Source organism: Telmatherina bonti (genome assembly GCF_933228915.1).
Source record: "Telmatherina bonti genome assembly, chromosome: 3".
Classification (NCBI taxonomy): Eukaryota; Metazoa; Chordata; class Actinopteri; order Atheriniformes; family Telmatherinidae; genus Telmatherina; species Telmatherina bonti.
In genome coordinates, this window is record NC_136621.1 from 21,297,563 (window position 1) to 21,315,204 (window position 17,642).

The 17,642-nt window shown below is 38.5% G+C and overlaps 4 protein-coding genes across 4 annotated transcripts; 3 read left to right on the forward strand and 1 right to left on the reverse strand.

Moving 5' to 3' along the window:
* On the forward strand, positions 1 to 835 carry LOC306774719 (histone H1-like). The gene has a single exon (XM_079264874.1). The coding sequence runs from the start codon at positions 9 to 11 to the stop codon at positions 615 to 617; it is 609 nt and encodes a 202-aa protein (XP_079121000.1). The 5' UTR covers positions 1 to 8; the 3' UTR covers positions 618 to 835.
* A 4,048-nt stretch (positions 836 to 4,883) lies between these two features.
* Positions 4,884 to 5,294, forward strand: LOC306774720 (histone H3.2; the record flags this gene model as incomplete). Its single annotated transcript, XM_079264875.1, has 1 exon — positions 4,884 to 5,294. The coding sequence occupies one exon, from the start codon at positions 4,884 to 4,886 to the stop codon at positions 5,292 to 5,294; it is 411 nt and encodes a 136-aa protein (XP_079121001.1).
* A 1,101-nt stretch (positions 5,295 to 6,395) lies between these two features.
* Positions 6,396 to 6,782, forward strand: LOC306754259 (histone H2A; the record flags this gene model as incomplete). Its single annotated transcript, XM_079238202.1, has 1 exon — positions 6,396 to 6,782. The coding sequence occupies one exon, from the start codon at positions 6,396 to 6,398 to the stop codon at positions 6,780 to 6,782; it is 387 nt and encodes a 128-aa protein (XP_079094328.1).
* A 4,856-nt stretch (positions 6,783 to 11,638) lies between these two features.
* Positions 11,639 to 12,256, reverse strand: LOC306774599 (histone H1-like; the record flags this gene model as incomplete). The annotated part of the gene is made up of 1 exon (XM_079264705.1): positions 11,639 to 12,256. One exon carries the CDS (start codon positions 12,254 to 12,256, stop codon positions 11,639 to 11,641), a length of 618 nt encoding a protein of 205 aa, XP_079120831.1.
* Between the last annotated feature and the right edge of the window lie 5,386 nt (positions 12,257 to 17,642).

Sequence of the window (17,642 nt, forward strand, 5' to 3'; positions counted from 1 at the left end):
TAGAGGAAATGGCAGAAGTTGCTCCCGCCCCAGCTCCAGCGGCCGCTCCGGCCAAGGCTGCCAAGAAGAAGGCTGCGAAGCCGAAGAAGGCTGGTCCCAGCGTTAGCGAGCTCATCATCAAAACTGTTGCTGCTTCGAAAGAGCGTAGCGGCGTTTCGGCTGCCGCTCTGAAGAAAGCTCTCGCCGCCGGTGGGTACGATGTGGACAAGAACAAGGCTCGCGTCAAGACCGCGATCAAAAGTCTGGTCACCAAAGGAACTCTGGTCCAAACAAAAGGAACTGGAGCCTCCGGATCTTTCAAGATTAACAAGACTGCCGCGCCTAAAGTGAAGAAGCCCGCCAAGAAAGCACCCCCCAAGGCAAAGAAGCCCGCAGCTAAGAAACCCGCCGCAGCCAAGAAGCCCAAAAAGGCAGCAGCAGCCAAGAAGCCAGCAGCCGCTAAGAAGTCTCCAAAGAAGGCCAAAAAGCCCGCAGCGGCCAAGAAGCCAGCCAAAAGCCCCAAGAAAGCTGCCAAGAGTCCCAAGAAGGTCGTCAAGAAGGCCCCCGCAGCAAAGAAAGCACCTGCAAAGAAGGCAGCCAAGCCTAAAGTCAAGAAGGCAGCGCCCAAAAAGAAGTAAACTGCCCATGCCTGTTTAAAACCACAAAAGGCTCTTTTAAGAGCCACCAAATCTTTGATAAGAGCTTATTCCTTTTCTTTAATACTCACACAAGCCTTTGTTTGTATGTATATACAGTATGTGTATGTTTGTAATTTGAAGTATTACCTGTCCTACGTTCTATTTGTACATTTTATACATAGGTTTTTTTTTTTTAAACTTTTCTATACTTTTCTCAAGTGAGCATTTTTCAGAACCCCCATCATTCCTAGAACTAAGTATTACTTGGATAAAAGATGTGATGAGGGTTTGCATATTATATATATATATATATATATATATATATATATATATATATAATGAAAGGTTCTTTTATTAGTCACTAAACAAGGACCAATATTTGCTTATGGCTTGTATAGCAGGAAGAAAGAAAGGGATGTTGTATACTGACAATAGGCACTGTTGAATTATAGAACGGTTTAAGCAAGGCTACGTAAAAGTACATTTTCTAAACAATGTCCTGTGGTGTCACATTCAGAGCATCCATCTCTGACAAACTTATAGATTTCTTTATGCTAACTCAGGGTTTGTTTAACTAAAAGTGTACAGATTTGCATGTGATGTCTTTGTCCATTAAATTATCCTGACCTCTCAAGCAATCACTGAGTCTATGATTTTAGGAGACTTGGTAGAAGCACAATAAGTAGCATATTCTTCTTTAGGACAACATTTTCAAATATCAATTTTGCTGTTGTCAAAAATGACTCATCTCATTCATCAGTTTGGAATTACAGTATAAGTACTTACAGAGGCCACTGTATTATTCTGTTTCAGGGTATATGATTCTTGAAAGGTAGACCTTGTTGGTAAATTGATATTGGTGCTATTTTAGGTTAATAGCAGGATTAGGCCAGCGATGCTGTGGAATTACAGCAGAAAATATCAGATATACTTTTTGAAGTATTTGAAATGCGACCTTGTTCATAGAAAACATGCGATTTGTTTTAATGTCTTAAACATGTTTTAAGCAATGAAATACCATGTGAAGCCCAGCAAGTGTTTTCCTTCTGTGCCATGTCAGTATCTCAGCCTGAGAAATGTTATGATTAATGGATGTTATTGTGCATAATTGTTGTTGTGCATAATTGTTTATTATATTTTATTTTTTTCAATTTATATTTTTATTTTTTCAATTTAAAAACAATTAATTTACTCGTCAGTAAAGTATGTGAGTAGGTTTATTCACATTCCATATTATTCTTGCAATAGATTAATTGCAGACTTTATAATTTCCCTATGGGATTAATAAAGTATTTTTCATTTAATTTCATAATCATAATTTTCTCATAAGAAACCAGACGTATTTTTATCAGCATCAAAGAGAAGCACCATAAACCTATTGTAACACCCATTAGTTGTACACAGCTTAAATCCCCAAATTCTCTTAGTTTCCACTGTTCAGTTTTTAGACTGACTTTGTTTGTAACTGTTGTAATTATCATTTTTACCAGCAGAGTGCGCTTCAATTTCCCTGTGTGTTCTTTTCCTCTGCATGTTTTTTTCTGCACGTGATGCAATGAGAACAGACACATTTCAACCAAGTGGCAACCTCCGGCGGTTAAAAGTGAAGCCTATGCAGAAGTGCATAAAACTGCAGTTTTCCATTCATCCGTTAGGGGCTGGCTCCAAAACAGAGCAAATCTCCATAGACTCCCATATCAAAAAGACCAACTTCACGGCAGAAATAAACATGTTTACAGCCTGGTTCAAAAATCCATTTTCGGTTTATAGGTCAGGTTTACCTTAACTGTGGGGGGAGTGAATTCTTTTCTAACTCGTCCGTTTAAAAGTAATTTAATCTCGAAGTTTGGCATATTTAGGGGCGTGTCCTTTTGATTGACAGGTACCAATCTCCGGCTTCAAGTAAGAAGAACGTAGAACAACTGCGGTTTTTAGCTGGTTAACAATGTGACTTAACTTTAGCCCGCTCACCTCTGTTAGCTGGTTAGCTCCCATTATCTCGGGGTTAGCTCAGTTAGCTTTTAGCTACAGAAAGCTCAGAGTTCGCTCGATGTCAATCATCCGCCATGACGCTCACGGCTCACTGGGCTAGACGACATGCATGACGCTGCCAACATGGCAGCGGTAGGAACCGCCCACCAAGCATCAATTCAGCTCTTCAGAAACCTATGGGTGACGTCACAGAGGCTCCGTCCATCTCTTTATATACAGTCTATGGTTTCAACCGATAAAAAAGAGAACTTGTTTGTGTTAATAGGTCAATAAAGAGTGGTCAAAGCTATATTTTCTTCTGAGTTTTTGCTTTGGAAGGTATCCACACCTGCAAGGAGGTTTATTTTTGGGTTTACCAGACATCTCTGTGGTGTTTTGTTGTGACAAAACCAAACTCTGGTTGGTTTTTTTGGTGTATGACTGAGTTGTGATGGCGAGCCAGAGCCTGGACCAGAGGAACGTGAAGCAGGATATCAGCTCACATGCGTGGAGGGTGTGACGTCGGCAACCGTTTCATTGTGCATCTGCAGAAAGCAACTATATAACCATACAGATAAGAACACAAAAATCACACTAGCTGGGTAGATGAACAGTTACATAAACAATCTCACATTCGGACATTAAAGGACTGTCACGCACGGACGAACTAAGGACACAGAATAACACGGACAATTTATGGTGTGTCTTTTGGACTTCATTGAACTTTGTGGAATTATTATCAAGGGCCCAATTCAATTCACTTTTATTTCCATTTATTTTATTTCACATCGGTTTTTTTTCTGTGAATTTGATTTTTTTGTTGTTGTTTATGACCAAAGTTGTGTTGCATTTCAAGCTGATCACTGTTGGATAAGAATCAGTCAAAGTTGCCATTTCATTGGTATTTATCTTTTCTTTAAGACTGGCTTTCCACCATTAAAGCATTTTGTTGGTCTGCTTTCCCAAACTGTTGTCCGTGTCACTTATATCTTCCCTGAGCGAAACTAGATCTTCTGATATTGGCCTAAATAGAAAGTACATGATCATCACCTGAGCTCATGTACAATAACCAGCATTACACTATCATATTGACAAGACATGTTTAGTATTGTCCATCTGTAGTTGAAAATACAAAATTCTGAAACACAAAGTGTGTTTTAAGCATTTATTAAGATTAAACTTAACATTAGTCACATAACCCTTTACAGTTTTTCTGGACTGATAAAAGTTCTATTGACTGCACACATTTATTAAAAATAATACTTTTCAAAACCTTGAACACAATCCATGATTTGCACCGTTTCCAAATGTCTTGCACTTGAAGACACTTATCACTCACACTATTTAAAAAGTTAATACTAGGAGGCAGAATTCAGACACTGCTCCAACATATGTTAAACACAACAGGTCAAAGCTTAACAGTTTTTGCTGCACTGAGAAACATTAACTTTGAAATTGATGTGAGAAGAGGAAAAGTCATGTTGAAAGCAGGGGTAGTGAACCATAATCTGAACCAGCTCTGGTCTAGAACTAAAACACAGACCTGGTTTGTGTATGTTAATGTAAAAGCCATTTCTCAGGACTATTCTTTTGAATTTTAATGATCTAAAAAGCAATGAGCAGAGATCTCTGCTTTGTAGTGTAATAATTTATGAGCAAAAGCTCAACCTACCAAAAGAATTGTATTCAAAATTGCACTCGCTTTCCCTGGAAGCAGTATCAAATTTATTGAATGCATCCTAAAAGAAATGTGAAGTGTGATTGAATGTTATATGAGATGGAGGAGTCACATTCAGACTGGTCTCTAACACTGCATCTGAGTCACTCTAAAGTGAAAGCCACAGTCTCAGACTGCCATGCCTGCAGACAGCGCAGATGTGGAGAATCCACGAAAAGAGGCAATAACAAACATATGAGCATGAATGGAAAAGAGAGAGGTGGAATCCAAGCTGAAATCTGTATTTAGATAAGTGGGTAGAGCCGCTAGGCGCAGAGCTATATCTACACGGTGAGCGGGAAGGTTCCTGACAGACCAATCAGTGCAGCTTCCAACAGAGCCCCACCTCTGAAAAATTCTGGCGGACTTTTTGAACCGACCTTTCTCCAATAAACAGCGCCCATTCTGGCGGGCAAAGCTGCTATTCGTGGAACTGAGTCACAGAAGGCGGAGCTCACCCTTCGAGAGTGGGTGGAGATTTAGGGCAGCGTCATTTTACGCATCTGCTCCAACAATTAAATAGCAGTGGATCCCTCAGATCAGACATACTTTTTTCCCACACCAGAGAAAGAAGAAAAATGGCCAGAACTAAGCAGACCGCTCGTAAGTCCACCGGAGGCAAAGCCCCAAGGAAGCAACTTGCTACCAAAGCAGCTCGCAAGAGCGCTCCCGCCACCGGCGGTGTGAAGAAGCCTCACCGCTACAGGCCTGGCACCGTGGCCCTGAGAGAGATCCGTCGCTACCAAAAGTCCACGGAGCTGCTCATCCGAAAGTTGCCTTTCCAGCGCCTGGTCCGAGAAATCGCCCAGGACTTCAAGACCGACCTGCGTTTCCAGAGCTCTGCCGTCATGGCGCTGCAGGAGGCCAGTGAAGCTTACCTTGTCGGTCTCTTTGAGGACACTAACCTCTGCGCCATCCACGCCAAGAGGGTCACCATCATGCCTAAGGACATCCAGCTCGCCCGCCGCATCCGTGGAGAGAGAGCTTAAACTCACTGCTAACCTTACCCCAACGGCTCTTTTAAGAGCCACCTCCCTCCTCACTAAAGAGCTTAGTCCTTTTCCTCGTTCATATGCTTTCCTGTGCCTAGTCACTTTAGAGTGACTCAGATGCAGTGTTAAGAGACCAGTCTGAATGTGACTCCTCCATCTCATATAATGGTTTACCTTCAGGGTGACTAAGGAATTTACATTGGGGCATATTGAAATCCAAAGTATGCTGTGAATGCATCAGACTAGAGACACCAATCACTTTCATGGTCAAGTCAAATAAAAGTTTATTAAAGCATTTTGTATTAAAAACAAACAAACCCCCAAAAAGGTAGCACAAAGTGCTTCATGTAAAAAGTCTTACTTTACATATATGATGCATTATAATTTCAAGTTCCTACACAATAAAGAATATAACCTAACAATAAAAAAACACATCCGATTGAAAAGAAAAACATAACATAAAGATCCAGTTAATGTACCCCGTTATTTCATATTTAACAAGCAACTTCATCCGCGACAGGGCGGGTTGGGCACGCTGCTCGGTCAGTGGGTTTTAACGCCACAACTTGTAAAAAAAAAAAAAAAACCTTCGTACTTTCTAATCACCTGTTTTATCAAAACAATCCGTTTTATTTGCAACAGGAAATATGCAGAAACAGTAACTTCCCGCTTCATGCTTTTGCGTGTTAATCACGCCCACCTCAAACGCCCGACCAATCATACGATACATCTCGGGGCCCCGCAAGAAAAAACTTCTGCCAACCTGACGTGTCAGGAGCTGTCTTCAAACACGTCCGCGAGAAGAAAACGACGCCATTTTCTTCTAGAGGTTTCCAGAACAAGAAATAAGTTCTTGCTTTTTGTGGACTATGTAACAAGATTAGCTTCAGTCTCACGAATAGCAGCTTTGCCGGTCAAAATAGACGCTGTTTATTGGAGAAAGGTCGGTTCAAAAAGTCCGCGAAAGTTTGTAGGGGTGGGGCTCTGTTGGAAGCTGCACTGATTGGTCTGCTAGGAACCTTCCCACTCGCCGTGCAGATATAAGCCTGCGTCTGGCGGCTCAACTCACTTATCTGAATACAGATTTGAGTTGAAACCATGAGTGGACGTGGAAAGACCGGTGGCAAAGCCAGAGCTAAGGCAAAGACCCGCTCCTCCCGCGCAGGTCTCCAGTTTCCTGTGGGTCGTGTTCATAGGCTGCTGCGCAAAGGCAACTATGCAGAGCGCGTTGGTGCAGGTGCCCCCGTCTACCTCGCAGCTGTGCTGGAGTACCTGACGGCTGAGATCCTAGAGCTGGCTGGCAACGCTGCTCGCGACAACAAGAAGACTCGTATCATCCCTCGTCACCTTCAGCTCGCTGTCCGCAACGACGAGGAGCTCAACAAACTGTTGGGCGGAGTGACCATCGCTCAGGGCGGCGTGTTGCCCAACATCCAGGCTGTTCTGCTGCCCAAGAAGACAGAGAAGCCCGCTAAAGCCAAGTAAAAGGACAAGTGTCTCACTGGCGGAAGCAAAACGCCCGAACGGCTCTTTTAAGAGTCCCCCCACACCTAACTAAAGTGCAACGATTTTCACGATTTAATGTAGTCAAGGAGTTCATTTCTACCATTCAATCACTTGTTCACTCGTATCACAGTAAGTCTTATCATGGCTGTAATGTAGCTCTTATGAATATTTAGGAACAAAAGTTCCTATCCTTAATTTTTCTTTGCTTGTGTTAAACCACTGTTTTATTAAACAATGTGTCTTTGGGCCCTTGAAGCCAGGTCTAATGGGAAATTTGAATTTGCAACTGGGGCCTGTTGAGCAAATTTCAGGGGAAGAGGAAACAATGCTGAAATTAATAGAAATCTAGTTTGGGGAAAAAAAATATACACCTGGTTAAGTAAACTAATTTTCAAGATACTTAGAAAAACCACACACCAAGGCACCCACCAGAATAAACCAATATAATCAGTCTTTCCTCACTTTTGTCTGGTCTCATAATGAGCCCATAAGTCAAGTCTAGCCAATTATAAAGATCTTATTCCCCAATGGAAGTTGATTTTTATCTTTGGAAAAAAAATGAAGAAAAAAAACTACTAGAGTTTATTTTAAAAAATATACTTTGTTGCAAACCTAATTTATTTCCACACCTCCAGATAGTTTGAATCTTTGCAGATTCAAGCTATCTATCTTGCCTAGTCTTCAGTCTTCCCAAGCTTATGAACACTCTACCCCACCAGCATTAGATCTGATCGTTTCTGTACATACACACCAATCATAACATGTAGCAAACGGCAGTGGCGGATTTAGGAAATTTGGGGCCCCAGTGCATTATTTACCCTATAGTAAATATTGCAATTTCTACTCGACTGGAAATTATGTCCGTTGCTGGTTACATATTTCAAACCCTTCCTGCTCAGTGGAAACCAAGTGCCCCCAAAATAATATGTGGTAATATTTGTGATAAACTGAAAGTCATCCTTTGAGTGAGAAGTATCATCTTGGCCCAGTTGGAAAATGCATCATGAAACAGATTGCACGTCACAGAAAAAAATAGTGATGCAAATATAAGAAATGCTTAAACTGCCCAACAGTAAATTAATTAATTTCAAATTAACTCAATATTAAACATCTACAGCAGTAAATGATAATACACAATAAAACAACATTAATACAAAGTAATAAGATTGACAGGAATCAACAATGTGGTGGTGTTAATAATGTGGCCCAACCGATTTGGATTTTTTTTAGGCTGATGTCTATTATATTTCGCAGAAAAATATTATGAATCAATTTAATCGAAAAATTATTTTTAATTAATATAATTAATGAATAAATATGTGTACATATGTGTGATTTTAGAAAGATCCCTGAAGCCTGAAGTTTCCCAGGAAATTCAATGTTTTAAAAAAAGACAACTAAATAATTGATTTCACATCCTCTGTCACAAATAGATTGGAAATTCAAAGCTTACTTCAAAATGGCCAATATGCTTTCCCGTCTTTAATAGAATCAAGAAATATTTCTTATATAGACGAGACACTTTTCACACTCACTCGTCATTCACCTCCACACAACAGACCCTCCCCAAAAGATGTCGATGTTGTTCACTTGCAGCGAAGGAGGTATCATCACTTCACGTAACTTTGAGGACAGCTTCGTGTTTTTCTCCTTTATTCACTTTATAGCATCGCTTTGGGGTAGCTCCTTTTCATTTTCTTTTCCTTTCATCTTCTTTTCTTATTTTTTTTGTCTTGCCTCTTCATGCCGTTTGTTTTCATATGGTTTGTGGTCTTCCTGGATCCTTTCTGCGTATGTGCAGTAGCTACAATAGACCAATCCAATATAGTGAAGACTGAAGGGGGGGGTCCCCGAGACACGCATAATATAATAAGCATTCTGCTGGCAGTTTAGCGAATGTATTTTAATCAAAAATATAATTTATGTTCGTAATAAGTAACTAAGTAATCAAAAACTATAAGTGTATGACAAGTTTTATGGGGTCCTAAAGAACTGGGGGCCCGAGGCAACCGCCTAGTTTCGCCTAATGGTAATTCCGCCCCTGGCAAACGGAAATGATGAACTATATAGGAATAGAGAAAAACTATCAGGACACCACTTTAGATCTTCTGCTACTTTGTCCTCTTCAAGAAAACCACACAAACAAGTTATGTTTATTACAAAAATATGTCCGTCTCATTATTATGTGACAAAGAAGAAAAAAAAACACCTGTAAATAATTTATTTTTACCTTCTCGCGGTGAATATATTTACAGGAACATCTTAGAAAATTAGAATATTATGAAAAAGTTCAATATTTTTTGTCACTCATTTCAGAATGTAAAATCTATATATTTTATAGATTCATTACACATAGAGTGAAACATTTCAAATATTCAATCCTTAAATTTTCAATAATTTTGGCTTATAGATAATGAAAACCCCAAATGCAGTGTCTCAGAAAATTAGAATATTGTGGAAAAACATCAATCTTAGAAAGTCATGGTGTCACACCCTAATCAACTCTTTAACTCAAAATACCTGCAAAGATATCCTAAACCTTTAAATGGTCCCTCATTCTGGGTCAGATGGCTACACAATCATGGGAAAGACTTCTGACTTGACAGATGCCTTCCACAGAAGACATCTTAAAACCATCAAAGATTATTTCTAAAGAATCTGGTTGTTCACAGAGTGCTGTATCCAAGCATATTAATGGAAGGAAAAGATGCACCAGCAAAAGGCAGCTTTGAGAGCATTGTCAAGCAACATCCATTCAAGAATTTGGGGAGCTTCACAAGGAGTGGACTGAAGCTGGACTCAAGAGCCTTGTGTCAAGTTACTCCTGAACCAGAAACAACATCAGAAGCATCTCACCTGGGCTAAGGAGTAAGAAGACTGGACTGTGTCTCAGATAAAAGAAAATTTTGCATTTCATTCGAAAATCAAGGCCCCAGAGTCTGGAGGAAGAGTGGAGAGGCACAGAATCCATGTTGCTTAAAGTTCAGTGTGAAGTTTACACAGTCAGTGATGATTTGGGGAGCCATGTCATCTGCTGGTGTTGGTCCACTGTGTTTTCTGAGGTGCACAGTCAACACAGCATCTACCAGGAAATTTTAGAGCACTTCATGCTTCCTTCTGCTGACAAGCTTTATGTAGATGCCAACTTTTTTTCCCCAGCAGGACTCGGCACCTGCCTACACTGCCAAAGGTACCAAAAGCTACTTCAGTGACCATGATGTTACTGTGCTTGATTGGCCAACAAACTCACCTGATCTGAACCCCATAAAGAATCTGTGGGGTATTGTCAAGAGAAAGATAAGAGACACCAGACCCAACTATGTAGATGACCTGAAGGCTGCTATCAAAGCAACCTGGGCTTCCATTACACCCGAGCAGTGCCACAAGCTGATCGTTTCCATTGCCACTATTGATGCACTAATCCATAAATTTTGTTCTCATGTTTTCATTAAGATGTTCATTTTACAAATTCCTGTGCACCATTAACATGTCACACAGGAATTAACCATCTAGCAAGATTAATGTGATGTGATAGAACAGTAACTGCTACTGGATATTTATTACATGCTAATTTGTTAGGTTGAATAAGTCAGTTTCATGAAAATACAAGCTCCAATTAGTTCCAGTTTTTTTAAAAATAAATTTTCCAACAATTATGGATATTTTAAGAGGTCTCGTGTTCCAGATTAATTTGCCCTGATACATTTACATTATCTTCATTGTGATCCTTCTATAGTAATCTCATGTGTCAACTTTCTATTGAGGCCAAGATTATACACACAACCTTGTAGTTTAGAATGTGAGCTTAATTTATTTTGGGTACATCGTATCAGACAGGAAGCAGACAAAGCACATCTTCTGAAGAACCAAGGTAGCTCTTCCTAATTTTAAAACATAGCTAGTGTCTATGTTAGAAAAAAAAGCTACATTGCTCAGTAGAATGTGCTGGAGGAAATTAGAGTGGCATGAAAAAAGCAGATCATGTATCCCAGGCTGAGTTTTACAGCAACTATCAGTTCTACTTCCGAACTGATCTCCTGACAGTTGTTTTCCTTTCGGCTGTCCTTTTGAAGGGGTCGCCACAGTGAATCATCGCTCGGGTGAATTGGCAAATGTTTTTATGCCCTTCCTGATGCAACCCTCTGCATTTATCTGGACTTGGGACAAGCCCTCAGAGAACAATCCTCCTTGGGGCTTCGGCAGGGTAGGTAATCAGGACTCGAACCACCGACCACTCAACCACTTGAACCGCTACCACGCCCAACTGATCTCCTGATAGTACTGGGAATATTGTTTGTTTCACAAAAGGCACATGAAACTGAGTGTATATGGATGCAAACAGTTTATTATTCCATTGTCAAAAATGCAAGTTAAGAACAAATATGATAAAACATTGCATAAATATGAGTAAATTTATACTTCATTGTCTTCTTATACAATTAATGCAAAATTTACTATTATTTTACCTTTGTTCTTAACAGAGAATCATGCACTCATAGTGGAGTGCAGATGGCACAGTTGAAGTAAACGTAACAGGCTACAACAAACTGGAGTTCAAGTAATGACAGGAGAATTATTTCATTCAAGTAAGTGGTACCATGAAGAGATTGTATAAAAAAAAAAAAAAAGAAAAAAAAAGAGGTAATTATCTAAATTTTGGCATCCTTTCTAGCCAGTGTGAAAGAAACTACACACATAACATTTACCATAAAATATTAAACAAATAACAATCCATCTGAATAAATAATTTTTAATTTAAAAAAAGCTCTTCAGAAGACAGAAGTGGTGGCTCTTAAAAGAGCCTTTTATCGGTTTAAATAATTTAAAGTAACAGTTTACTTCTTCTTGGGCGCTGCCTTCTTGACTTTAGGCTTGGCTGCCTTCTTTGCAGGTGCTTTCTTTGCTGCGGGGGCCTTCTTGACGACCTTCTTGGGACTCTTGGCAGCTTTCTTGGGGCTTTTGGCTGGCTTCTTGGCCGCTGCGGGCTTTTTGGCCTTCTTTGGAGACTTCTTAGCGGCTGCTGGCTTCTTGGCTGCTGCTGCCTTTTTGGGCTTCTTGGCTGCGGCGGGTTTCTTAGCTGCGGCAGGTTTCTTGGCTGCGGGCTTCTTTGCTTTAGCAGCTTTCTTTGCGGGCTTCTTTGCCTTCTTATCCGGTGTCTTGCCCACTTTGAAAGAGCCAGCCGCTCCGATACCCTTGGTTCGGACCAGAACTCCTTTTGTCACCAGGCTCTTGATCGCGGTCTTGATGCGAGCCTTGTTCTTGTCCACATTGTACCCTCCGGCCGCAAGCGCCTTCCGTAGACCAGCTGCAGAAACGCCTCCGCGCTGCTTGGAAGCTGCCACAGCTTTAACAATGAGCTCACTGACTCTGGGACCAACTTTTCTCGGTTTCGAAGCCTTCTTGGCTGGAGCAGGAGCTGGTGCAGCCGCTAGAGCTGGAGCGACCTCTGCCATTTCTCTCTATTGATGTTTTCTTCTGGTGACGCGACAAGAATCGATCAACTTGAACAGGGAACTCGGAGCAACAAGTTGTACTTTAACACACCATGAGAACCGTGGAGACTCAACCCCATCATGCGTTCTCTGTGTCTAGCTATGGATGTTGTGACTTTGTGTTTTCTCTCCATCGTTAAATGAGTAAAAACTTGGCGCTGGAGCAAAGCAGCAGGCTGATAGTTAAGGAGCTGGCAATACACTTTCATTTTTTCATGTTCAGATCATTTACAGTTCCACTGTTGTCTCCTGTTTGTTCGTGAAGCTTCCAAATATGACAGATTCACAGCGGAGCTCAGCTCTGCTCAGCTGGTATCCCTTCACATTTTCACAATAAAATGATTTCATATGCCTCAAAGCTAAAGAGAAAACAGTTGCTTAGCTGCTATATAGGATTTTTAAGCTACATGTGTTAAAATAAACCATCTGTTATACATTATTTTTTAATAAAGAGAAGCTATTTTAGCAACAGCAAACACACTGAGATGGAGGCCCATGGCGCAACCAGACTCTTATCAAAGATGCTCATTTTGAACTTTCTCTCTCCAGGACTTACAATACAAATTTTATGATTTTTATATTGTTCCTGTATATTAAAGCCTCTGTTCTCATTGTCTTGTCACATCAATTATCAGGAATAGTTCAGTTAGCACTTTTTATGAGCCTTTCTTGGACCGACTAAGCTACAGATTTTAGAAAGAGCAGAAAAATTGATTTAGTGATTTGCAGTAGCAGAATAATATGTAATAATTTATTTATGTGTAAATAACACTGATTTTCTTTTACTCAAACTTATATATGTGGATGGATGAAACATATCAACTGGAAACAACAAACAAACAGGCTGATACAACATAAATCTAATTTGAAAATGGGTGTCTTCTTCTTCTTCTTTTTTTCCCCCCAAAGTTTCAATGGCAGGGGAACTCTGTCAGGACAAAGGATTGATATTAAAAGGAACTAGGCTAAAACGACAACAAAAAAAACGTTCTTGATTCTTTGAAAATCTTATTTTATTTCATCAGCTTTTTCAAAGTATTTGATTTAATTAGTAAAGTTAGGTCTTAAATGAGGCAAATGAAAGTGCATAAAAGTCCATTTTACTCTAACAACCTAACAACTCAGTCTTCAAGAGTCCCTCTTCCAGTATTAGTTATGTGACACTATATGCTGAGTACAGTTACTGTTATCTTTTTCTTTTAGTTGTCATGTGTTTCTGCTGTGTTTAGAGAACTGCTAGAAAACAACCCACCTCCTGTCTTTTCATAAACATTTACAAAACGTTGTCTTTTGCGATTGTAATTAAGTTATATATATAGCTTCTTTTGATGTGTAAATAATTTTGTAATATTCTATTTATTAAACTAAACTCTACAGTTTATTTCAGTATTCTGAGTTTACACAAACAGGTCCATGAAGAAGTCTTTATCAGCCAACTCACATCTGTGTGACAACACCCTCATTTGTGGCCTGACAGTTGATTTGGCAGTTAGATTTCTCTCCGCTGCTGTTTGGAGCATTTTTGAAGCACGTGGTAAGTTGAAGCAGAGTTTTTTATTGAAACAAAGAAATGTTTTGTAAAAACCTGTAACAATAAAGCAACTCAGCATTTCTTCTCATATTTGACTTTGAAAGAAAAAAGTGATTACATGTTTCAACAAAAAAAAGAAAAATGAAATGAAATGTTTAAAAAAAAGTGTTTTAGTCTGTATAATTTTATAATAGAATATGATACGAAATAGTAACAGATAACCTATTGTTTTGATTGGTTATATTTGTTGTCAGCATCAACATCTGGAATAAAGACCATTTCACATATTTTTAAACTACTGCTTCTCAAATAGCCAATTGTTATCCCCTGTTCCTGAGATAAGCAATAAATAACAACTATCTGAGTCTGTCCCCAGAGGTTTTAGAGGTCTAGACAAAATTGAATAAATTTAGTGGATACATTAATACATGTGAGTAGTTTTTGGTCTTTTTATACTTTTAATGACATTAGTTGATATCTTCCATTGAGAATTGATGGAGTCTGAACAAATGGGATTTTTAACATGCAAAATTATCATTAAAAATAAAAATATACTTAACATTTTTATTTTCAGACTTATGCTGAAGGTGTTTTTTTTTTTTTTTAAGAACAAGCTTAGGAAGCTCTCCAAGAGCACTAGCCTCATCTGGTGATCGACATCTCCCGCTTCTTCAAAGGCAAAACCCATTTTTCTTCCCCTTCCCGGTGTCTGTCTATCTGTGTGTTTGTCTATCGGTATGTCTGTCTGTCTGTATTTCTTTTACTGTCAGAAGTATAAGCGTATTGGAAATAAAGGTAACTTTATATATATATATATATATATATATATATATATATATATATATATATATATATATATATATATATATATATTTCTTAAAAATGTGACTTTTAACGCAAAACATAGTTGCATTCTGATTTGGTTGTATCATGCGCGTGCACGTGACTTGCGAAGTCGCGGTGTACGACCGAAAAAAGGCTTCTTCGAAAGTCCAGGTGTTGGCTAATTCAAGCCCCGAGTAAAAGCAAAGAGAAAACAGTATTTGCCTGTCCCAGCGAGGCAGGGTACTTCATGAACAGGTTGCCAGTTCATCAACACTTGTTTTTGAGAAGAATCACGTGATCGATACAGCTGCTGTCTGCCGTAATGAGGTGCAAAACTGTCAGCAGCTTTTGACTCATTAGTGTTGAAAGGAAACTTAATTAATTATGGAAATTCTTCCTTTTACCTTCAAACACTCCAAATTTTGCAAACTTTTGTTTTTAAAACCACACACAATCACTAAAATCACTCATCATCCTAACCGAAAACCACCCATCACCTCAGAACAGCTCTTAACTTAAGAATAGTGGAAATTGACATAATTAGAGATAAATAGCACATCTTTTTGGTTGTTTTGCGGGTCGCTTTGATGCTATTAAAGGAAAATAGCTTCCAGTAGGAACTATTGATTATTTTAATAAAAGTATTCATATCTAATATGGCCAAAGATGAAAAGAAGAGGAAGACTTGTGTCTTGTTTTGCTCGTAATCAGCTTCAATTCAACTGCTTTAAAATTATTTAGTTAAATGGTTTAGAAACTGTTGAAAAAAAGTGTTCATATAGAGATGAATGATTATTGATTGGAATAAAATAGGACAAGAGTTAAAAATAAAAGAGGAAAACATGTATCTTATTTACTGCAGATGCTCATTTGTTTAAATTCAACAGTCACCTGTATTGAAGTTAGCCTACTAGGCCATATGGTTTAGAAGTCATTGAATTTATTTATCTTATGTGTAAGTATCAAATTTCCTTTCAAGTGCGAGGGAATATGTGCTTCACATCTCTGTGTCAGAATTCCACTTTTCTTTGGACACAAATCAAATACAGTTTATCAAAAATTTAGATTTCTTTGCGTCCTTCATTTTCGTTTTAGAGAAAACCGTTTATTTGTTGATTGCCCCCAACACAGATACTCCAGAGGGAATCTCATATCTAACCTAAAATTAGTTTAACCCTGGATAATTAACCACGGACTAGCTCTATCAAAAACAGCGTCCAGATAGTTGAATCTGATTAATGCATCTGAATTTCCAATGTGATTTTTTTCTTTAATTTTCTGTGTTATTATTTTTGTGTTTAAATTTAGATATTTATTTTTAAATGTGAATTGGCCTACAGACCTCACAGTTACAAAGGATTTTACTCTTTTTCAAAATGTACTTTTAGCTATTTTTACAACACTGTTCCAGCAGATGGTGCTCTGGTAGCGTTTGTTGTCTTTTTCCAAGTTTTTAAATGGTCATGCAACACATCATCAACATTTCCACTCTGTTCCCTTTGTATGGCAGAAGTAACCTGAATTTTCAAGCATTTGTGCAAAACTTATTGTATAGAAATATTACAGTGGGAATTATGTTTTCACAAACCCTTTTGTCATATATTATGACATATGTATCAGAAGAGCAAACATTACTGCTGATTTGATTGTGACCATTACAATTTAGTTTAATTTTATACTAATACTTTGTATGCTGACAATAAACACAAACATAAATAGTAACTTTATTGTGAAGAGATCAAACAATATTATTCTTGGTTAAATGGGTCAAACAAAAATAAGATTACAGATGGGTTTAAAGTTTTCTTTTAAGATGATTTTAACTGGGTACATTAATGCTTTGATAGCATTCTGAAGATTATCATGTTTGTGTCACATAGGTGAACTCGATTTGAATAAAAGTAAATTAATAAATAATTAAAATGATAAACTCAGCTGCCTGATGAAACAATAAATCACCACTTGGTACATTCATTTTTACAGCACCATCTACAAAGAAATGCAGAAAGCTGACACTGGCCGGAGCTGAGAAGCATAACAGAATGCAGCATATACGTTTGTTTTTAATGATTCACTTTATTGTTTCTCGTCATTTTTTCCCTCTTTGCATCATTTCTTTTCCTGAGAAGAAATAAAATTTTCAAGATGATAAAAAAAAAGAAAATGTGGTCATTTTAAAAGAAGGTTTTGGTTTTTTTTACTTTAGCTATTTACACTCATGATATCAATCACTTACAGTAATTACTGTAGCATGTAGAAGATGTATAATAAAACAGCCAGGTAAGGTCTAATTCTTTCTTAATTGCTCTGTTGTTGTTCCATGGTTAGCCTCAGGTAAAACCAGCCATTTTGGATCAGTGCAGTGAGAGGTTTCACATGGCCTCTGCTGAATCAGTGCCATCTGCCTGTGTGTAACCTTTGTTACGTGCACTTTGTCTGCGAGTAAATATGATGTTTGAGCATTGCCACAGTTTAAACCTCTCCCAGTGGAGGCTTGAGCTAGCAACCTTCTTGCTTTAAGACTGCAGTGATAACCACACAACCTTGTCCCCTGCTAATTGCTCTGATAGGCTCTAGCTTCCTGCCACCCTGAGCCGGACTTGGTGGTATAGAAGAAGAATAAATACACTGATCCATGGCTCCAGATACATATCAGAAAGTATTGTAAGGGGATAAATCTGACATGTCACAGCAACTGTCCGCTTCCTGATTGTGTTTCCTACATCTGGTATAATAATGGCCAAAAATGTACAAAAGGGAAAAAAAAAAGTTGAACACATTTCCTGCTGCAGAAATATATGCATGTGCTGTTAAAGGACATTATCAGTTCCCATTTCCTGTAGTATATGAGATTACTAATCTTTGTTTTGAAAACAAAAAAAATATGTAAAATGGAAAGCGGCACAAATTATCTAACAAAAGAAAAAAAGCAATATCTTAAACACACACACACACACACACACGTATCATTTATATTTTTCATTATAAACT

Coding starts and splice junctions, on each gene's coding strand:
- LOC306774719 (XM_079264874.1), top strand. CDS start 9: ATGGCAGAAGTTGCTCCCGCCCCAGCTCCAGCGGCCGCTCCGGCCAAG.